Source organism: Poromitra crassiceps (assembly GCF_964638095.1).
Source record: "Poromitra crassiceps genome assembly, chromosome: 7".
In the NCBI taxonomy this organism is placed as follows: domain Eukaryota; kingdom Metazoa; phylum Chordata; class Actinopteri; order Beryciformes; family Melamphaidae; genus Poromitra; species Poromitra crassiceps.
The window spans coordinates 43913611-43936708 of NC_139628.1; the positions used below are offsets into that span (position 1 = coordinate 43913611).

Below are 23098 nucleotides of genomic sequence, written 5' to 3' on the forward strand. Positions count from 1 at the left end.
GATCAGCACAGCAGCAACCTCCAGCTCGCTGTCATCACGGACCCGCCGAGTGAGGACTGTCACTCCGGTGGGACTGTCTCCAGCTGGCATGAAGGAATACCGGCTGGCACAAAACAAAGAGGCCGCCCGTCTATGTCGCCGGAATAGAAAATAATATGTTCAGCGTCTGGAACAACGCAAGGCTGATCTGGAGAAAAAGAACGACGCCCTGATGCAGGAACTCCAGACATTAAAGGCCCGTTATTGTTGTGTTTGAGCCAGGCAGGAGATAGCCTCGCATCACCAGGCTCTTCAGCCAGGAGAGGTCGAGGACTCGAGGGAGACGCCCCCCTCCCTCTTTGCACTGACTTAAATCACAGAGCACTTTTAGAACTTTTATATTTTACTGTGGCCTTTGAATGATATTTTTTCATCAACTTTTGTATACATTGTTACTTGTTTGCTTGTACTGACTTGAACAAAATGAATTTCCCTTGTGGACAATAAAGTACAACTAATTAACTAACTAGTTTGTGTTTGTTTGTATTTGGGGACAGAGTGATGACAGTGATGATGATGTCACTGGTGATGATGTAGTCTGGCAAAGGAGACTACTGATGATGGGAACATAGGGGGAGCTTCCATGATGGCCTTGAAAATTGTGGGTAAGGTCTAGATACCGCCAGGACGACAAGTTTACTGGATAGGGAATCCCTACTCTTGTCTCGACACCCTGCCTAGTCCAGTGTCACCTGAACGACCCTGTTAGTTCATGGAGCCTTAACAAGGCCTTAAAACAGAAACTGCAAGTAGCACAGAATAAACTGCTGAGAGTAGTGTATAGGGCTGGGTGACACAGGTCCCAGTTCCCTCAGCTTCAATGGTTCCCAGTAGAGGATAGGTTGCATCAAAAGCATAGGATCTTAAATGGTAGAGTACTTTGACAAGTTTCAGATTTCAGGGTGTGGCCAGGGCCACCAATGGCCACCCCCTAGGCATGTCCCATGTAAGGTAGGTAGTTAGTAGTTGTTAGTTAAGGTAGTTTTTTGTGACCTCATCTAAAGTGAGGGCTATCTATGCCTCACAAAGCATTTAAAAATGTGATTAAACGCAATCATTAAATACATTATAGATTAGCTGTTTAATCAGGAATCAAACATAACTGTGTTTATGAATTACGTACGAACGCTTAGTAATGTATGAACAATGTTTTATACTACACGATTAATTAAGTAGCCTAGTAATACTTAACTAATGCTTAATAGTGTGCAGTTATTATAAAGTGTTTCCATAACATCAACAAACACCAAAAATGTTTAGTGTGTCAGCATTAACTGAGCTCTTAGAAAGGTGCAGAATAAAAGTATCGCTTTTCCTACAAACAAATATGATTTTTTTTTGGGATGGGTCCCAAATTAATGTTTTGTTTATGTCTGTGTAGAATTGTTTAACTTTGAAAATTCTTGAATCTACAGGCCACCTTAAACAAGGTGTTACATTATGATTACGTTATGTCATTTAGCAGGCGCTTTTCTCAAAAGCGACTTACAATCAACAGTAGTGAAATCAACTGTGCAACAGTCTTTCACGTCACGTGACGTCAGCATGATGATGCCGAGGGGGCGTGACAAATTGACGTATTTTGACTCCCCGGGAGTGTGACCGGGTTGGGTTGGGAATCGGGATTGAGACTGATAGGTACATAGCCCAAGTATGGAACATTCTGGCCATTAGCACCTTCAACATCAAGGGATGTAAGGGGTTGGATGGGGTGCTCTGACAGATGGCTGTTGTAGAAAGAGGCAGATACTGTGGTCACTTGAGACCCAGAGTCGAGGAGACAATTACAGTCAACTCCTGACACACCTATGTTGGCTATACATTTCTGTCCTACAAGTCTTTTAGGAAGCTTAATTTGGTGTTCTATTTTGTGGGATTGGATTAATGCCTTAGTTTTAGTTTTTAGTTTGGGACATTCACACTCAGTTTCAGTTCCTGGTAGTCCCTCGACAGGAACTGCATTCAGTTTAAACTTTGTTCCCAGGCTGCTTGTTTTTGTTTCAACTCTTTGCGCTTCTTCTCGACTAGTTCAGGGTTTGCCTCATTACTGCAGGAAGGTACGATATGGCCGTCTTCACCACATTTGAAACAATACCATGGGCGAGGTTTCTTTGTGAGTTTTGACTCTGCAGGGTGTGAGGGTTTCTCCTCAGTGGAAGCTTTGGGCTTATACTTTGTTTTCTTATTTGGATTAGCAGAAGCCTGGCCTGAACCATTACACAATGATGCCTTTAGAGAAGCCATTTGGGCTTGTAGCTTCGCCATTTGTTTTTCTAGCTTCTGTGAGTCACTGGGGGGTGCCTTGTTTCCAGCGGTCATGTCCATATCAGTGGCATATTCTTCCACGGTGAGTGAGTTTGACTGGGCCTTTGTTTTGGTAACCCCCAAGTGCTGTTTCATTCGGCTGGACTTAGCAGCTTGCCGGTCCTCCTCGGTACGTAGCATGAGGAGTAACTCGGAGAAGGAGGGCGGGTTATTTTTCTTTTGCTCAAGCTGGAGACTGGTAATTAAGCCATTGTTCCAGCAGCCTCTGCAAAATTGCTTAAGCAGCTGGCGTTCTGAATCACTGGCAGCAAGGCCACCTCTTTTGACAACTTTACTGAGGACTGTCTGCAAGCGTTGCAAATAGCCAGAAGGCTTTTCACCAGGGTCCTGGTTCGTGTTTAGGTACTTAGCAAAAAGTTCATCCCCGTCATCAACAATACCATATGCGGAGTCGAGTAGGCCAAGATATTCATGAGGGGTTGAGTTAGGCCCAAGATGCTTGACAAAGTTGGTGGCGGGTGAAAGGAGGCTCTCTACTATTTTTCGGGTAGTATGTTTGTCAGACACGGCGGGGTCTGCGAGATGGAACTCAACGTTGCTGCGCCATGTTCATAATCAGACTCTGAATTTGGACATGGGGTTTTCCCTGAGAAGGGTCAAGTCACTGTTCTTAATGATATGCTCAACGACTACTTTTTGTACCTCAGGAGTGGTGAGCTATTCAGAAGGTAAGTAGGTGCTTTGCTTCCTAGTAAGGAATGATGCCTCTGCACCTACATCAAAAGGGAGTGAGTCACGTCCATGGGGGTGGGTCAAATCAGTGCTTATTTTTGTAGGACTTGCACTAGCTGCTGGGTCAGCTTGTTGTATGGGGGTAGTGGGCTGAGGTTCAGGGCTAACTTTGGATGTATCTGGTTCGGTTGTCTGAGTTTTGGTAGACACCTGAATCCTAGCGAGTTCATCCAATAAAATCTTCTCAAAGTCTTCCCCACTTAGTTTAGCTACACCTTTAGTTCGGTTAGGTATGTCTGGGTTAAGGTAGGCCCTCTGTCAGCTGTATACAGCTCAGACAGTAGCTCAATGTGGTGGGTAACGTCTGGATTACTAGTGGGTCGGTCGCAGGGTAAGCTTTCCAGAAGGAGCTCAATAGCTTCACCTGACCTAAATTCCACTATGGCTGTGTCTTTGAACTTCTCCTCACTACTGATTACCTTAATTACCCTTTCAACTTTACCAAACTGTTCCAAGTGCTGGAGGAGTTCAACATCTACATCCTCACCAGTTATACCAGCTACTAGAAGAGAACTAGGCACTTTAATGTTTTCTGAGATAATTGTATCCATGTTTGTATTGCTACCACAGACTTATTATAGATAGCTACTATCAATGTTCACATATGAATGCAATAAAAATGTCAAACTGTTCAACCTTCATGTGACAAGGACTTAAACTAACTCCTGGCTGGCTCGCCAAGTTTTATGTAGCGCCCCCTAGTGTTAACCAATGAAAAGAGTGACACTAACATTCACCTAGGTTCGGAAGTAGATAACTTGGAGATAATTGAATAACTCACGTGGAGAGAGCTGATATGAAGTTGAACAGTTGACCATTTTTATTGCCTCACAATGCAATAACTGGCAGTGCTAGCACACAATATAGAAATAAAATAAAATACAAACTTCAAAATTAATAAATAAATAAAATAGAAAAGTTCAAAGAAAATAGTCAGTTTAGTGGAATCCTCCCTTACGGAGTTAGAATTCAGAGTTCGCTTCCTCTGAGTTGGGATACTCCTTTAAGGAGCAAGAACGTGTTCCGTTCGGTGAATGAAGTACTCCTTTGTTTGCGTTCGCACACTACCCTATTACTACCCGGGTAGCTAACTAGGGTTTGTGTTCTTATCTGTCCTGAATGAATGGAATGAGTCGAGTTGAGTTGGTCAGATGTCCTCTGAGGCCGGATCCTACGGCTGGCCACACCGCTTTGCTGGCCCGTCCTCAGTCTATCGTCTCTGGCTTGGCTCGCCACTGAACCCTCCAGGGTCCAGGAAGATTCAATCTGGTCAAAAAAAAACAATCTAGACACATAGTCCAGAATGTACAAGTTACCATATATTTTCTATTTCCATTCATCATTCGATCTCATTAACTTACTTCCATCATCCGGAATATCTTATCATATATAACCAATAGCTGAGGGTATTCAGTACTTCAACCATCATGAAATTAATTAACATGCATCACTACAAAAGTATTTTAGTGCAAATAAAATAATTATCCATCATGAATTACAACATTAGAATTGGTATTTTAAAATAAACATATTAAATTATTTATCCTTTTAAACCTCTTTTTAAATGTACATATTCCCTTTTAAACATATACATCTTTTTTACTATATATTCCCTTTTTAAACATCACCAACATGTTTTTAATGGACTGAATTATCACTTCTATTTTACTCAACATATTATGTATTTTAATAACCAAAATTAAATAACTACCGGCATTTGTATCACAGACATGTGAATGAATACTTCTTTGAGCAATGTATTTGTATCAGACATGTGAATGAATACTTCTTTGAGCAGTGTATTTGTATCACAGACATGTGAATGAATACTTCTTTGAGCAGTGTATTTGTATCACAGACATGTGAATGAATACTTCTTTGAGCAGTGTATTTCAATATAAACGTAGATTGATGCAATGCACCTTTAACTGGACCATGCTATCACTGCTTCACTCTCCAACAGCATTTAATGCAGTAATAGCTAGCTGGCTTAGCTAGCCACAGTCCCTTTGCTAATACAGTGTTACCACTGTTAGCGATTAGCATCGCGGCTAACGTTGTTAGCATCTATTTAGCGATCTTTTGTAATCATTCTAGAGCATTCACAATGATACAATCTGCACCACTGTAGTGTTTAAACATTAGACATCGTTTCCATAACTCCGATTGGTTTTATGAAAAGTATCTGAAGGTATTGGTAACAGGCTAACGGCATTAGGCTAACATGGTGGTTCACTGCTTACCGAAGCTCACAGTGAGACGAGGACCTTTGAACAGAATGGCTCCTCACGTTCAGTTTCATGCACAGGATTCGGTCCTGATAAACAAACAACTTATTAGTAGTTGATATGAGGGGAATTAATAAAGAATTATGACGTTTGTGTAACGTTTCATACCGGGAGTTCTTAAAGGTGGGTCGTAGCGTGCTTTAGAAAGGAAGCGAAAACCCAGAAAGGACGTTTCTAAACAGTCGTTAACCTGAGACCTAGAGCGTGTGCGCCGCCCTCTGGTGGAAACATAACATTACCCCCTAAACTACATAGGTTTAGTAACCATATATTTCATGTGGGTTACACTTTCTTCCTCTATTTGGATGTGCCCCACTTCTAATTTTTCTCCACTGTCAAAAAAAAAACCCAAAACTAATTTACATTTCATACCCCATAGCTAACAAGCAACTGCTTAGCGCTGTGTTTCTGTGCCGGTTGTGTCGTAGCTACACCCACGTAGCAATACATCTTCATTGAATGCTGCACAGATCGAAATCACAGATCAGAAAAGTTTCCAGTGAGTGGAAATGTGCTGCGATAAAAATGGCCGACTCATGAAAACTTGAGTTTTGCTCTTTGTCAGGATCTGAGCTCATATTTCGTTCCCCTTTTCATTTAATTTATTCCCTTGGAACTATTTCTGCCTAATTAACACTAAACAAAATCACAGAACAAGGCCGTGGTCACATTCACTTAGTTTGGGTAGTTTGGTCGTGGCAGGTCTTCTCCAAACTTTGGGCTGTTGGCTGCAAGTTGAACCTGTCTAAGCTGCCTCACACAGACGTCAATGCGAAAATAGCCCCACTAGCTCTTGGACGAGATTATGAAACTCAGTGTTCTGTTCTCCCTTGGAGGATGTCATGTACCCATATAGCCACTGCAAGCAGAGCGATCACTATGTTTCTCTCATCCATGTTTATTTTCATCATTATCCCCTTTTTTACTTGACGTTAGCCAGCTAAAGCCAATTAGATATCGTGCAAGTTGTCAAACGAGAATGACGCAATAGTCCTTGTGCCCTTTGTGCTTGTGCTTTGTCACTAACGATGCTCACAGCTGAGTTTTACAGAAGGAAAGTCTCCTATCTGTTGCCTCTCTTTTAGCCTTAACTTAAACTTAACTTTCTCCTGGCTTTCCCCCTCCCCCTGCAGAGGACATCGAGGTGCGTTTCTTCCAGGACTCCTGGGAGGGGAAGGGCACTTTCTCCCAGGCTGACGTGCACAGGCAGGTCGCCATCGTGTTCCGCACGCCAGCCTACCGCCACACCAACCTTACCGAGCCCATCAGGGTCAAGATGCAGCTGCGCCGGCCCTCTGACCGCGAGGTCAGCGAGCCCATGGACTTCCAGTTCCTGCCCTCTGACCCCGGTAAGATGAGCACTGGACATTTGTCCCTTTTTAAAAGATGAAATTGTTGTGGAATCTGGGTTGTTCGAGCCCCCGTGTTACCTCCGGCTTGGTCAGGCCTCCATACAGGCACATTTGGCCATGTCTGCGTGTGGAAAGCCGGATTAAGGGTGCGTGTTCTGGTCACTGCACTAGTGCCTCCTCTGGTCAGTCGGGGTGCCTGTTGGTGGGGGAGGGGAACTGGGGGGAATAGCGTGATCCTCCCACTCGCTATGTCCTGCCGGTGAAACACCTCGCTGTCAGGTGAAAAGAAGCATTTGGCGGAAGATGCTCGGAGGAAGCATGTGCTAGTCTAGTCAACTCTCCCCAGATCGGCAGAGGAGGTGGAGCAGCAACTGGGACAGCTTGGCAGGGGGAATTGGCAAAAATAATCTGTGTTGTTTGATATCACTCTTACCACTGTTCCCTTTACAGATGAATACAGGCTGATGGAGAAGAGGAAGCGAACTGGGGACATGTTCCAGAGCATGAAGCTGGTGCTGCCTGGTGGTTGGTTGATTTGATCATTTATTTTATATCATTATTCTGCCGTCATTCTGTAATAAAATCCGAGTGATTTTCAGGGTTGGCTTTGTAATGTAATGCTGTGTGTTTGGGGAATTTCAGTGCCCATTCCACCAGAGAGACGACCCATAAACACTGCCAGGAGAACAGTCACGCCCAAGCCTCCGTCAATGAATATACAAGCTGGTAAGCATTTCAGTGTCTTAAGCCCTATTCGCACAGGACTATTACCTGGTAAGCATTTCAGTGTTTTAAGCCCTATTCGCACAGGACTATTACCTGGAGACCTCATGTGATTTAAAAAATAGCCCCCATGTCCAATAGAGTACTTCATACTATACTCATCCCCCACCCCCCTTCCTTTTTCTTTCTTTTTACGTTTTGGTGGCATCTCAACATGCTTAACTGCCAACTCCGTCACACACACTGCGCTCGACTTCACCACCACAGACTGTATGGGTTGTAGCTGCTGCGGTAGTGGACCAATCACATGTTGCATTAAATCTAAGAAAGCCTGCAGTGATTGCCTGTTGGCAAAACCAAACAAATAGTAATTTTTTTCAAGCTCTGTGTACAAAAGGGATTGAATGCAGGTATCATATGACTGGAGAAGTTTTTATACTACCGGTACTTGGTACTGGGTTATTTCGGGCTATCAGTATCATCATCATCACCAGTCATCATCATCAGTATATAAATGGGAGTTAGGGCTCTGTCTGTCTGTCTGTTTCTCTGTCCCACTGTGATTGTCCCACTGTGATGTCATAAATCCCACTGTGACATCATCAGTGATGTCATAAATCCCACTGTGACATCAGTGATGTCATAAATCCCACTGTGACATCATCAGTGATGTCATAAATCTGACATCATCAGTGATGCTTTTCTCATTGGCCACACAGCTGCGAATGCGAGCTGCAGGGCCAGCTCGGCAGCGAGCCCACGTAGCAGGCGAGCCTAGGAATCGAGCGAGTGTAGCACGCGAGATCCCTAGTACCTTAAAAGTATCGAGTACCGATACCCAGCCCTAGTATCCGATACACCAGAGTGATTCCTGTGAATGTCATTACACTGTGCAAATGGGTTTCGAGAAAGGTTGGGAGGTGATTCATGAATTCCATGAGGTTCCTACTTCCTACATAATACTAATCTTGTGTCAATAGGGCTATAGCTTGGGTATGCATGTGCACTTGAAGAACAAACTCATTCAACAATAAACATGAATTGAAGCGTTGTCTGTGGATTGTAGGTCATATTCTGCATAAAGACTAGCATACTGTACAGAATAGAGGTAGTGGAACTTGAGATGCATTGTTGTGTTGTCTCCAGCAGTTGTGAATCCAGTGGTGCCCCCTGCTGGCGGTGGACCGAAGCCCCAGCCCTCCTACTACCAGCAAGGCCAGCTCTACTCGGTCCAGACTAAGGTGGAGCCCTCGCCCTCTGTCTCCACCACGACTACAGGCCAAACATGGAAGTTCATGGAGAGCCTGACCCTTGACCCCCAGCCCAAATCCACTCCGGTGCCCAGCTACAAGGCCTCCTCCACTGCTGTCAATCAAGAATACTCTACCGTCAACCTCGACTTCTTCCCCAGCTTCTGTGCTGCCGTCACAGAGCCGGGGCCTTCTCAGGCGGGCGCGGCCTCTTCACAGCCTGGCTCCTTCGCCGTCCAGGGCTCCCAGTTCCAGGTGGACGACGACGAGATCCCGGAGTTCCCTAGCTTTTCCGAAGGCCAGGTGACAGGCACCCTGGACAGTCTCGACATGGAAGATTTTGTGGGCCTGCTGAACCCGGGGCTCATGGGCGAGGGCGGAAACATCATCTCAATGTCGGCTTCATGCCATCACGCTAGCTCCACCGCTACCCAGAACAATGCGGCATCCCAGAACCCCTCCGACCCAGCCAGCGCACCCGGGAGTACCTGGATGAACTACCCCAACAGCATCGTCCACCTGCTCAATCATGAGGGCATGATTGACAGCTCTCCCAGCAACGCCAGCCACCGCGTTGTCTTGGATGACTTTGACGATTTTATGTCTGCTGATGATGATCGTCTTATGTCCATTTTGAATAGTGGAAGCCAAGCCGGTTTTGTGTCAGGACACCCGACTTAGAGGTTGTCCATATTTTTCTTTTTTTAATGTATTTATAAGTCCAGTTCATCAGACCACGTGCATCTGTCATTTTACCCTTTGGGACTGAAACCCCTTCAGATTTATTTTGTTGTTACATACAGATGGACAAAAAAAAAGGAAATGTGGCAGACATGAAGGGTTGTGCTCAGACAGAATGCTGCAAAATTGCTCATTGTGGACCTGCTTATGGAAATACCCGACTCTTGATGGTATTTGATGTGGACAGACTTGAGTTGTATAGCTCTGGTCAGTGTTAACATTAATTGACCACTGCCTAACTTTTTTTAAGGGGCTAGTATTTCTCAGTAAAGGAATACTTTCTTTGAAGCTGAGGTTTTCCCCCCACTATGCAATCAAACCTGGAGGGAAGCCCGTACAGATATTGTCATTTATCCATAACGTTTATCATAGTGCCTTTTTGGTTTGTCTTCAACGAATGATAAAAGGCTGCACATCATCAGATGTCATACCGCTTGTTTAACCTACTACTTTTATCGACAGCTGTACAGTCGTCAGCATAAATCCATATGCTACACCACTATGTCACACACAGACATTTTTTAAGATAATACATTGCTAAATCGATTGAATGACTTCCTGTTGGACCATTCTCTTCTGGAACATGTGAAGCATGTTTTATACTGTCATAGTATAATCTTGTATAGCTCTGGTCAGTGTTAACATTAATTGACCACTGCCTAACTTTTTTTAAGGGGCTAGTATTTCTCAGTAAAGGAATACTTTCTTTGAAGCTGAGGTTTCCCCCCCACTATGCAATCAAACCTGGAGGGAAGCCCGTACAGATATTGTCATTTATCCATAACGTTTATCATAGTGCCTTTTTGTTGAAAAACCCCCATGCATTAGACACTCTCAGAATTCAGAGCATTCGAGATGTATTCTGGAGGTCACCAGTCACTGTTGCAACAGTTGTCTTGTAGATGTGCCTTTGTTGAGCTTAGTTGTATCACCTTGAGAACCAAATATAATGAAGGTCTATATGTAAATAATGATCAGGAAACAAGCATAATTAGTAAATGCACGCTCACAGCAGAGCAAGTGCACAAGATTCATGCATCACTCTGAATTGTAACGTGTCATATCAATATGTCAGTATAATTTCTTTTACCATCTCAGATGTCACCTTTCTACAGTTATTTCATGAGCAGTAGCTGCATTTTAACAAACTTAATGTTCAGACCTGTAGGCCACCTTGCTGTGCTCTGTAGTCAAAGCTACCTTATTGAAAACAGATGAATGTCTTGGCGGATATTTTTGTACTAGTATAAAATGAGCAAAATTAAATACTATGCAAATTTTGGTGTAATGAGTGATTGTTTATTCTGTCACAATCGATTCCAAAACAAAATCAAAGCATGTAAGACACTGGCTTCAAAAGGAAACATTTGGCAATTTTGTAATAATTTCACTACAAAGCAAAAACTGCAGAACGCCAATATTCTGGCTTGTAGAGATCATATTGAGAAATAAAAACAGATTCCCCCCCACTGAGAATACTTAAAAAAAAATCATTAACTACTTTATTACAGCAGGAGCAGACAAGATTGAAACAAAAGGTTTTGTAGTTTCTGTACGAAAAGGAAGAACTTGAATGACATCAAAATTCAACTACTGACAATCAAAAACTATTTCAAGGCAGTGAGTTGTAAAAATGGTTACATTATCAAAAACAAATGCTTCACAAGATGCACTGTAAATTTTCCTCATTTGTATAAAAAAAAACATTTAAAATAAAATCAATTATTTGTTCAGCCCTGCCAACCAGGTAGGCATTAGTGTGTCATGAACAGAAAATCCTGAAAGGTATATTGCGAAATAAGAAGGGGAGATTTTTACTAAGAATACTTATTAAGAATTACTTTATTACAGCATGAGCAGACAAGATTAAAAGTAGAGCTTTTGTAGTTTCTGTGCCAAAAGGAAGAACTTCACATGACACTGACTTCAACCACTGACACAATCAACAAAACTATTTCAAGTCAGTGAATTGTACTGCGCCACCCACTGCATGGGATGACTTGAAGTGCCTCTCCTCATATACCTTTCCTCCAACACTCTCTTCTTGTTCTCTCAGGCCTACGTGACTTCAAGATTGGTGACTTTGTTGACAATGTGGGAGCGTCGGGGTACACACTCCAGGTCAAATTTGCTCTCATATATGGTTGGACAGAGCTTCCAGCGGTTGTTTCGGTAGATTCCCAGGTACGTGTACACGTCCGGCTTGTAGGAAAGAGAGCACTTGACCCCGGTAGCACGGATGACCGAGTCCAGCCTCATAACCTCGTTCTCGTCCGCGAAGTTCTTGTTGTAGGCGCAAATAACCTGCTTTGCGTCTGGGTCTTTCTTGGGGTCATGGGGGCTCACCTTGACCAGGGAGATCTTGCCATCCAGGGCCGCTCTGGCCACGCATTCCCAGGCATGGTCCAACTTGAACCCGGAGTCCAAGAGCATGAGCCACTTCCCCGAGAGCACTCCATGGTTCAGGGCTAGCTCCTTCACCATCTGGAAGTTCACCGGCCGGCTGCTGGCCAACAGTCTCTCCCAGCTCTCCTGGAGGCCGGCCACGTCCCCACTGCCGGGACAGTGGTCGGGGCCTATCACAGCGATCCACCCCACGGGACCTCTACCACCATCCTCATCACCAAATCGGCACACTTGGGAGGGCCTGTTGCTCTCTAGCCAGCCGTCAAACTCTGCTCTGGGAGTTCTTCTCGAGTCGAATACAATCCAAGGGTCCATGTCTGCAGCCATGGCCTCGGCAGCATGGGTTTCAGCAGGAAAGCTGACAGTGTTCTCCACGTCGCCCTCTACTGGAGCCTCTCCCTCCTCCATGGTGCTGTCAGTGTGAGAGTATTAAACAAGTCCTATGGAGGTTCTCCTGTTGAAGGGAACAGGTGTAAAGTTAGTGCATTAATAACACGTTTTGTAACTACGGGTAAAGCTTACATTAGTTGTATTTGATTATCCATGCAGTCATAACAAGGAACTTGCTTTCTGTATTAGGCTATATGTTTGCCAGGTCGCCATTGTAAATAAGAATGTGTTTTGCTGGTTAAATAAATTAATGTTACAGCTAAGGAGCCATGTCGAATTACACTTGAGTTTCAAACATAACGCTGGTTGAAATCAAAACAGTACAGATGAATCAGTAGAAAGTTTAATCGCTGGACAATGTTCACTACTGTTACTGCTGCTAGCTAACGTTAGCCTGCTGATGTTTATTACTGCTGCCTGCTAGCTAACGTTAGCCTGCTGAGATGTTTAGCGTTAATACTGCTGCTAGCTAGCTGCAAATCAGCTAGCGTTACAGTAACGCTACGTCGTTAGCTACCTTTAATCTCCTCGCTTACTGTATTAAGGCTGACAAAAATAGTTTCGTTTGTTTAAAATCAGCATACAGTAACCACACTTAGTTAATTGTTCGGCCCTGTCCGGTGAGTTAGCTATCCGGCTAGCTAGCTAGCAATTTACCAATCCTCCCTGGTTTGGTCGTTGGTCTAGCAATTTTGAAGAAACTTTATTAAGCCAGCTGTCAGAGATACAACAAAGTTTGCACGCGGGACACCGCAAAACTCTTCTAATCACAACATAGGTGGTTAAATTGTTAACTATCTTACCTACTAAACACGACGAATATTCCTCGACCAACTGAACCTGGCTGTCGCCCAATCAATGCTATCAATTCAATTTCAATGAATCTGTTCCGCATCTGTTGCGCCCTCTTCTTGCATGGATGGGTCGGTAACGTTATAACAATTGAATGTTGCCACGTAGAACATGATTTTACGATGCACCAGACTATTCTGGTAAATTCGGCATACAAATAATCCAGCAAAATTATTATCAATAAAATTGTGAGCGAGTGGACCTATTATTTTACAATCTATGGAGTGGACCTATTCTTGATTGCTCGGTGGATATATCCATTATAGCTGTGACACACTCACGGCTACTCATGCTATCCGTAAATTGCCGTGTTTCTATCATGTGTGTGTGTGTTCGCAGAGATACAACTTGTAACAATTAAATGTATCCATGCGCATTGCATTGTTGAATGGACTTCGTTGGTTACATTCGCCACATACAAGAGAGAACCCGTTACATAACGGCGCTGAGACCCTGCGGAACCGAGCTGCCGACCAGGCAACAGGGAACGAGTGACGACGACGTGCTAACGAGCTAGCCGGGATAGCTATAGCTATCTGTTGGGTGCGTGGTAGGGGCGAGTTATAAATAATAACCAGGATTTATTTTTATTTTATTTTAAGTTTTCCAGCCAGGCCATTTAATAATGCCCAGCAAAAAGAAGAAATACAACGCCAGATTCCCTCCGGTAAGTCTGCAGTTTCCTGGACCGGTGCTGCTACTAGCCAACTAACGCTGGTAAAGCTAGCTTTAGCAAACGTTAGCGAGCTTGAGTGGGATTCGGCCTGCCTGGTTGCCTAGCGAGCTAAAAGAAGCCAGCTAGCTAACAATGAGCCCTGTACTACCAAAATATGATTCTCACGTGTGAGAAGTACATGAACGCCATATGGGTTTCAGTTAACTAGCGTTAGCTGGCTTGCAAGCCAATGTTGGTCAATGAATGTCCAGGGCGGGCGAAGTAGCTAAGTTAGTTGGCTAATGTATGTTGTTTTTAGCTAGATTAGCTCACTATGACACGTTAGCCAGTTTAAACCAATCTATGATGTTAGAGCTGTGTAATTAGCAAACGATCAAGGTCACCACAATGCTCAGTGTATAGACAATCTGACCATTATGACGGGAACGATGGGCATAAGATAACTATGCTATGAGAGGGCTCTCTTCATGATCCAGACCTTTCAAAACGATGTTGCATTGCACTTGGTTCCTGTCCGTTTCCACCAGGGCCTTGGGTCGTTGATCAACATTCTGGATCATGGAGATAAGCTATCTATGAAGTTGTTGCCTGTTTACAGCATGCTCACACTGCACAAACACAGCACTCATCCTGTTTACACACATGTACACACTGCACAAACACAGCACTCATCCTGTTTACACGCATGTACACACTGCACAAACACAGCACTCATCCTGTTGTTTACACACATGTACACACTGCACAAACACAGCACTCATCCTGTTTACACACATGTACACACTGCACAAACACAGCACTCATCCTGTTTACACACATGTACACACTGCACAAACACAGCACTCATCCTGTTTACACACATGTACACACTGCACAAACACGGCACTCGTCCTGTTTACACGCATGTACACACTGCACACACACGGCACTCATCCTGTTTACACGCATGTACACACTGCACAAACACAGCACTCATCCTGTTTACACACATGTACACACTGCACAAACACAGCACTCATCCTGTTTACACACATGTACACACTGCACAAACACGGCACTCATCCTGTTTACACACATGTACACACTGCACAAACGCAGCACTCATCCTGTTTACACACATGTACACACTGCACAAACACAGCACTCATCCTGTTTACACACATGTACACTGCACAAACACAGCACTCATCCTGTTTACACACATGTACACACTGCACAAACACAGCACTCATCCTGTTTACACACATGTACACACTGCACACACACAGCACTCATCCTGTTTACACACATGTACACACTGCACAAACACAGCACTCATCCTGTTTACACACATGTACACACTGCACAAACACAGCACTCATCCTGTTTACACACATGTACACACTGCACAAACACAGCACTCATCCTGTTGTTTACACACATGTACACACTGCACAAACACAGCACTCATACTTTTCTCATTACAGGCGAGGATTAAGAAGATTATGCAGACCGATGAAGAAATAGGCAAAGTGGCTGCAGCAGTACCTGTTATTATTTGTATCCTTTCTGCCTCCTACCGTCATCATTTGGCAAGCTCCAGGTTTTCGCTCAACGTTTTACTTTGGGGTTTGTTCTAGCCTTATATTGACTGTTTTCACAGAATTGTGTTGCTAGGAAACAGTTTGGAACCTATCTTATTTCCTGTCAGTTATTGTACTAGCAAACACTGCAACAGGAAGTAATGTGGGGGCGATTTAGAATGTTTATGTTGTCAAATTGAAACTGTCTATAGGTGGATTCTTTGGGGTATAATGCTCAATCACAGCAACTGAATGTTTTTCATACAGATGAACTAGATACTAGATCTGTCAAGGGGCCTCAAACTAATGGCCTGGCACCTGAGTCTACCAGATGTTCACTGCCATCATGTGTCAAGATCAGCCTATTCCACTAAAGCCCGCCAAGCCTTTCCTTTTCTTTTCAACATTTTAATTTTCAGAAATGTCTGTCTCAATGCTGTTATGAACTAAGGTTTACAAGTGAATCTTTTGTGTGTGTGTGTGTGTGTGTGTGTGTGTGTGTGTCTGTGTCTGTGTCTGTGTCTGTGTGTGTGTGTGTGTGTGTGTGTGTGTTAGGTCTGCTATTCCATACTTTCCTTAATTCAGATGTCAGCGAGAGCCCTGGAGCTTTTCTTGGAATCACTGCTTACAAAAGCCTGTCAAGTCACTCAGTCTAGGAATGCAAAGACAATGACAACCTCACACCTGTAAGTGTGTGTGTGTGTGTGTGTGTGTGTGTGTGCGCGTGTAAACACTTTCCTAATGAGTTTATGGTCTCAATCTCTAGTTTCAAGTCTTCTTCAACACAGCATGATGTTCATTTAGTAATTTATGGTCCCATACATTTTAGAGTGAAACAGACCATAAGTCCAAAAGTAATCGGTGACGTCACAGTACTGTAGCTATGTCCATATTTATTAAGAAACAAGCCTGATCTATGTTGCACTGTAAAATGAATGGTGGTGTCGGATTGTTCTATTGTTCTGGGTGTTCAAAACATACTAACTCTGCTGAAGTTCATTGTGGCATAGGTGGTGTGAATTCAGAACAGGATATCATATCAAAACGAATTTCACACATACTGCAGTTTCTAATCCTTATGACGTGCAATACAGTTGAAACAAAGTTTTAGGTCTGGATTTCCTTTTGAGTTAGCTTAAGACATTTTGAGTCACCCTATTATATGGTTGGTATATTTGGAGAATGTGCGTCACTGAGCAGATTTACAACGATGACCAAATCCCTTGTATTTCAAAGCATTTCTTGAGTAAGATGCGTCTAAGAATCTCACTGTGACTCACTGATTGTGTATATTGTTAAAATGGATTTTAAAATGCCCATATATTGGTTGTTGGGATGTAGATGTCTATTGTTTATATCACTTATCAACTTAACAATACTGCTGATAGGAGGGATTCTCGCTTTACTTTTCTTAATGCTGTTCATCTGTGCAAAAAGCAATGTAAAAAGTGTGTGTGTGTGTGTGTGTGTGTGTGTGTGTGTGTGTGTGTGTGTGTGTGTGTGTGTGCGCGCTTGCAGAAAACAGTGTATTGAAATCGAGCAACAGTTTGACTTCCTGAAGGACCTGGTGGCGACAGTGCCAGACATGCAGGGCGAGGGGGAAGAAAACCACAGTGAGGGGGGAGGCGAGAAAGTCCCTCGCAGGTATATCACACACACACACACACATTAGGCCAAATGAAATGTGGGCCTACTGTTGAATATTAAGTGTGCTGCATTTTGTCTCATATTCCATCATTGCAGCCCCAAGAAAATTGAGGCCAACTTTGTGAATTTTCACAGCCTCAGGTGTGATAATGAGCAGGACACTGTACCTGGTGAATGTCTCTTTTTTCACACCAATTTGGATGACTTGTGTGAATCGTCCAGATCCCGGAGGGGAGGGGGGGGGGGGGGGGGGGGGGGGCGGGGGTAATGGGTGACTGACAAATCTCCTTAACGATTCCGACAGTGTATTTCTGTCACACTCTGCAGTCTGCATTGAGCAAAACATTCTACTCAACTCTTAGGACCTGTTGCGAGGACCTCACTGGTTATGTGGTGTAACGCTGACAGAGTAAAAAACAACAACAACAACAAAAAGGTAGAAAGCCATACGAGCACTGAATTAGTGCCCTCGATTTAGTAAGCAGTGCACACCTCTTAAACCATGGATTTGTACCCGTGACTTGGGCTAGCTGGCTCTTCTTTCACCGTACATGTGTTTGCGTCATGTTTACTTATGGATTTATTTACACTATCTGCAATTTTCTTCCAGCACTCCTCCCTAGCCTTGGCAGCAGCAACACTGTTAGGCTACACTGTTATATTTTTGCCTTGCTCATATTTATCCATTACAGTTTGTTTGTGAGAGTAGGACATACAGCACATGTTCCTCTCATACTCGCTTTTACAATCAACGTGTTGAAATAGTTGTCAGCATATGTTTACATAATCTCCCAATTAACCTATTTTTTTGTGGATTGTTTTTATTGTTTGATTATTATTATTATTTTTAAAATATTTGTATTGCTTCTTTTTGCACAGTATTGTAGTTATGGGCTTATATGATATATTTTCTTTTCCCCATGGCGATCATTAGTTTCTTATCTCACATTCTCATATCTCTTAGTTATCTCATATTAAATACGCTGTTCTTCTGGGTCTGTCCAATCCATGTTGCATGTGATTGATCTACCGTATTTGATTACAAACCCCACCGCTTTTATATGAATGTGTTCATAGTAGGGATGGGCATTTCTAGCAAAAACACTATTCGAAATTCGCTGGCCAAAGTCGACTTTTAATCGAAATTCGAAAAAAGAAAAAAAAATTGTGTGAGTGAAATGTTGCATTGTCTCCCCTGATTCTAAATCTAAGGCTTTATTAATTGATAGAAAAAGCTTCTGCTGTGGATTTTTAGCTCAAACAAGCATTGCACCACTGAAGTAAAGAACATGTTACATGACATTGACATTTTCGAAAATAAAAAACAGTTTTGACAATCATGAGTGGTTCATTAAATATTTAGTAGGCTCAGGTCTGAGTGCCAAAGGGGTGCCAAAGTCACCCCCTCTCCCTCTTCATGGGATTTCATCCGCCATTCATTTTTCCATAAACCTTGCTTAAAATGCTTATAAAAATTGTTTTACTTGCTCAAACCAAGCGATTCGACTATACTTAGAATCAGGGGAGACAATGCAACATTTCACAAAAAAAAAAATATATATACCGTATATATTTTTCGAATTTCGACTTTCAATAATAAAAGTCGACCTTGATAATAACAACGAAAATTCGAAATTCGATGCCCATCCCTAGTTCATAGCTGGATAGGTACATCTTTTTTCTTAAATAGGAATCACCAGGCAGGCACCGTTGCATGTTAGGTGACTCTTCGTTCTCGCCCCCCACAGAGGTCGAAAACCAGGGTCTGGCCGCAAGAACGGAGGAGCTGGCTCCAAAGGCAAGGACAAGAAGCTGTCCGGCACCGAGTCGGAGCAAGAGGTGGGGATTGATTTGCATGCAGAGGCCATTGGCAGTCTGCAGACAGTGATTTGTGTGCGTGTGCGCGTTGGTTTGGCTCACTGTTGTGTTCATTGCGATGGGGACAGGACGACTCGGAGGACAGCGAGACAGATGAGGACGAAGAGGACGGCTCTCAGTCAAGCACAAACCTGCAGCCTGCTTCAAGGTTCCATAGGTACGGACATAACCACCCTTGCTCCTCTCTCACACACACACACACACAGTTCTACTGACCAATTTATTTATGAAATGTTTGTATATCTTAGGAAAACAGTTTTCCTTCAGTTCCGTGCATAATCCTATGAATATCCAGCAACACGTGCGATCGACAAGCCCCTGCAACACGTGGTCAGCAACACGGGTGTAAAGCTCGTCAGAATGACAACCTGAGAACATGAGGTCTGAGAACATGAGGGCTGCAACCTCGTGTGTGAACCAATGAGGCACGCTACAAACGAGTGCTGCCAGTTGTGCGGGCAGGCGAGCTGCGTGTGCTGGAAATACTGAAAATCAGCTCTGTTTCTAGGACAAGTAAGAGACAACTAAGAACTATGGGATAAGATATCATATAAATATGCAAATAAATTTGTAAGAAAAGGATAATTTGATGCAGCCCTAACACACACACGCGTACAAAGTTGCACATGTTAATAATAACAAGATAATAGACCCTATTCATGGCATTTGGAGAGGAAAATCACTCCATGAGTAGAAATAGCAGCACTCCAAAAATTAGAATACAAGACTTTGCTCAGATGATATATTATTTAGAATACAAGACTTTGCTCAGATTATATATTATTCGAGGCTAACGTGTTTCAGCATGGTGCCTTCATCAGAGCATCATGATGAATGCCCCAGTTCCTCGAATGGCCACTTAAGGCTGGACTCAAAAGGGAGTCGTTCCTGTGCACCCCATGTTAAAATGCCCCACTTTGTAACAGGGTTAAGCATGCTCCAAAACAGCTAATTTCACATTTCATAACAACTGTACGGGGGGGGGGGGGGGGTCTTTATATAAGCCACCTGTTGTAAGATAGACTATAGGATAGATAGACTATGTTTTGAGGTGATTGACAGGTTGCCCGTCGTGATTGCGCAGCTTGCCGATGACAGACTGATAGAGCTGAACAGTCACATGACGTCTCTTGCCCCAGAAGTGAGTTCCCCATTCATTTTCTCCATAGACATTTAGAAAAATCTGTACCGTATATAACGAGTTTTAAGGCTGGAGCCAAGCCAACCCGTGACCTACTGAATCATCATGAGTGACCATAAAACATGTAACTTGGGTCGAAACTTAGTTTTTTCCACTCTTGTTATTTTTTGTTTTTGCACCAATGAAATGTTTTATTGTCACTCACGATTCAGTGGGTCACAGGTTGGCTTGGTTCCAGCCTTAAAACTTGTTCTGTAAGGATTTTTTTAAATGTCAATGGAGAAAATGAATGGGGAACTCACTTCCGGGCAAGAGACGTCGCGTTCAGCTCTACAGCAGGCGGAGCTGCAGCTCTGGGAAACCCCTCGTCTAGTGCCATCTCGTGCCATCTGACGCGAGCTGCGCAAGGACCCCAAGATGGCCACAGGCTACACTACCGCGGAGTCCAAAAAACAATATCCATATATTTACTGTTGGTGGTCCTAATAACACCTGGTCCCCACCTCTTCTGCCTGTCCCTCCCCCCCCCACACCCCCTCACAGCCCAGACGTGCCCCCCCAGTACCTGCACATGGGCAACATGGTGTCGATGGGCGGCGCCACGCCGGTGCAGCCCCAGAGCGGCATGGCCTTCGCCCCCCACCCCTCTATGATGAGCATCGCACCCCCGCCCCCCGCTCCCGTGCCGCACAAAAACGACGATGACGACGATGATGACGATGAAGACTATGACTCTTAGCTCCCTCTCCCCCACACCACACCACACACACACACACACACACTTTTACCTTTTCATTTTGATCTCTTGAGTTGTTCTTAACGGCGGCTGAAAGACTCTTTTCATCGCAGCCTGCCGACAGGAAATAACGGCAAACAAGACCGCCGCCGCAGAAGACCGATAACTGGTTGTATATTGTGTTTTAATTTTCTTTTCTTTTTTAAACGAGAACTTCTTGTTTTATCGTCGAGAAGAATCCAACCAGGATGTTTTTTAAGAAGTCAGTCTATTCTATTTTGACTATTACAATGGCAGTCGTCAAATGTTTTGCCACAAGCCCCTCAGACAGGACATGATTGGTTTGTGTTGCCTTATAAGTTTTTTTTCCCCCTTGCGCACTTTTGTTTCTTTCTCAGTCCTCTTGTCTTTGAAATGAGTTGTTTCTTTCTCAGTCCTCTTGTCTTTGAAATGAGTTGTTTCTTTCTCAGTCCTCTGTCTTTGAAATCAGTTGTGACAAAGAACATATCACTCCTCGTCACTCAAACCCTCAGGTCGGTTAAAAAAAAGAAGAATCCAAACGAGCTAAAGCCTTATAGCCTTTGACGCTGTACGTGCAAAGGCGACTGCAGCTTATTAAAGTGTTCAGCACTTGTCTAAGGGAAAGGAATCCCAGGTCGCCCTCTCATAAATGAAGTGTTATCAATTGTTATAAATTGGCTATGATGTACCGCTGTTCAGATGTGGGCCATACTTCCCCGGCTTGGTCGCAAACTTGCTTGTAATGGCTGTAATGTAAATAAGGAAACAGGTGTATTGTTTTGTTTTTTCTTTCTTTCTTTTTTCTTTTTTTTGCTCACTGCAGCATTCTCAATTCTCCGCCCCCTTCCCCCCTTTTTGTCAATTTTTAATTCCCGTTTTTATGTAGAACCTCAACCATATCCGCATGCGGATAATACCGATATTATGTTAGCTGGTTTTTCCACATGCACTGTCAATTGGAGAAAATTGTATTATTAATTATAAGATGATATGATTTTTTTTTACACACAACTCACCATCTCTATTGATCTGTGCTGGCCCACGCCCATCAGAAGTATACTGTGACTCTCAATACCATAACTTTGTTTTTAAAGTTGTTTATCGCCCTCCCCTCATTTCTATTCTTTTAGCTGTTTAGGTCACCCCTCTTCGCCCCCCTCACATCTTCTATTTTGAATAATTTTCTCCTTTCGTTTGTCTTCATTGTTGCGTTTTCCTCTCTTAGATTGTTTTAAATGCATCCCTTGAAAGCAGAGAGATACAGGGCTCCCAATTATGCGTCAGTCTCAATATGAAATGTTTGAGAATAGACTGTTGAAATTGACACTGTATTGTAAACTTTTAACATTCTTTTTATTTTGTATGGGTGAAATAAAATTCAGATTTCAGTAAAAAAAACTCAATACCCTTTTTTTTTTGTCTCAGAGATGAGCGGGGTGAAGATGTTCTGCATTGGGCCAAACTGCGATGGCTGTTGACCTATTTTTCGTATTTTTTCACCTTCTTTTTAACAGCAAAACCTGAATCCAAAACATTTCACCATACTCTCCCTCCTTGATGCTTCGCTTTTCCATTTTACAGCAGCGGCATGCATGCTTTTGTAGTCCCCAACCCTGGTGCTTTGCCTTGGCTGCGCCTTTTTTCATATTTCTATAGATTTGGGGTTGTTGTTTTTTGCAGAGTGAGGGGGGGAAATAAGGACATTTTCATGGATGCTGCTCAGGTAGAGTCACTGCACCATGACTGATGCAACCTCAGACACATCACAAGGTGACAGTCACCTCCTGGTAGGAGGCAGCATCAGATCAAGTACAAGACCGTACATGTTTTGGGCGAGGTTTTCACAGAGTGCCGATTGTTCCCATGATAGACATATACTCAGCCTCGCCGGCACACTTTGCTCCTGCTGTGTATCCGGCCCCTTTCCTCCTTTTTACAGTCCGTTTTGTCAGCTTCGTCTACCTCCGCCCTCCCTCCACAACCAGCCAGCCAGCCAGCCAACCCTGAGCTGGAGCCGCAAAAACAACTGCATCCTTCCTGCACAAGCGATGACTCAGCTGTGGGGAGGGTGGAGGGCCAGGGGGGGGGTGTAGGTGGTTGACTTTAGGAGGTGGGTGTCCAAACAAACGCTGGGCGTTGAGAGGGAGGAGGGAGGGGGCCATCAAAGGGCCAACAGAAGGAAGCACACTGTTTCCACACAGGAGCCACCGGGAGAGGGGTGGGGGCAAAGGTGGCCCTCTAGATTCCCATCCCCTCCCATGAAGGGCTGGACTTCAAGGGAAGGGTCCATGATTTTAGATGCTTATCCTAAATGATTGATCACCAACCATGTCGTCTAC

General features: G+C 43.7%; 3 protein-coding genes across 5 annotated transcripts in view; 2 read left to right on the forward strand and 1 right to left on the reverse strand.

Moving 5' to 3' along the window:
- The window catches only part of rela (v-rel avian reticuloendotheliosis viral oncogene homolog A), a 35697-nt gene extending 25716 nt beyond the window's left edge, over positions 1 to 9981 (forward strand). Inside the window, exons 8-11 of one of the 2 annotated variants that reach the window (XM_083639681.1) lie at positions 6518 to 6733; positions 7187 to 7261; positions 7379 to 7462; positions 8606 to 9981. In XM_083639681.1, the coding sequence (XP_083495807.1) occupies positions 6518 to 6733; positions 7187 to 7261; positions 7379 to 7462; positions 8606 to 9390 (1160 nt within the window). In that variant the 3' untranslated portion in view covers positions 9391 to 9981. The remainder of the gene's footprint in view (positions 1 to 6517; positions 6734 to 7186; positions 7262 to 7378; positions 7463 to 8605) is intronic. The other variant, XM_083639682.1, reaches the window with a different exon arrangement.
- A 147-nt stretch (positions 9982 to 10128) lies between these two features.
- On the reverse strand, positions 10129 to 13124 carry cUnh11orf68 (chromosome Un C11orf68 homolog). Of its 2 annotated transcripts, none has more exons than XM_083639683.1 (2): positions 13050 to 13124; positions 10129 to 12310 (listed from the first exon to the last, which is right to left on the reverse strand). In XM_083639683.1, the coding sequence occupies exon 2, from the start codon at positions 12262 to 12264 to the stop codon at positions 11509 to 11511; it is 756 nt and encodes a 251-aa protein (XP_083495809.1). In that variant the 5' UTR covers positions 12265 to 12310; positions 13050 to 13124; the 3' UTR covers positions 10129 to 11508. The 2 variants fall into 2 exon arrangements, with proteins under 2 accessions (XP_083495809.1, XP_083495810.1); XM_083639684.1 differs by having other exon boundaries at positions 13054 to 13092.
- A 472-nt stretch (positions 13125 to 13596) lies between these two features.
- On the forward strand, positions 13597 to 22132 carry drap1 (DR1-associated protein 1 (negative cofactor 2 alpha)). The gene is made up of 7 exons (XM_083640373.1): positions 13597 to 13765; positions 15241 to 15313; positions 15929 to 16022; positions 16855 to 16980; positions 18732 to 18822; positions 18930 to 19018; positions 20546 to 22132. Exons 1-7 carry the CDS (start codon positions 13724 to 13726, stop codon positions 20739 to 20741), a joined length of 711 nt encoding a protein of 236 aa, XP_083496499.1. The 5' UTR covers positions 13597 to 13723; the 3' UTR covers positions 20742 to 22132.
- Positions 22133 to 23098: the final 966 nt, after the last annotated feature.

Bases quoted from the DNA above. Each gene is read 5' to 3' on its own strand.
- cUnh11orf68 (XM_083639683.1), bottom strand. From the start codon at position 12,264: ATGGAGGAGGGAGAGGCTCCAGTAGAGGGCGACGTGGAGAACACTGTC.
- drap1 (XM_083640373.1), top strand. From the start codon at position 13,724: ATGCCCAGCAAAAAGAAGAAATACAACGCCAGATTCCCTCCG. The intron at 13,766-15,240 runs GTAAGTCTGCAG...TTCTCATTACAG, and splicing joins ACAACGCCAGATTCCCTCCG to GCGAGGATTAAGAAGATTAT. The intron at 16,023-16,854 runs GTAAGTGTGTGT...GCGCGCTTGCAG, and splicing joins ACAATGACAACCTCACACCT to AAAACAGTGTATTGAAATCG.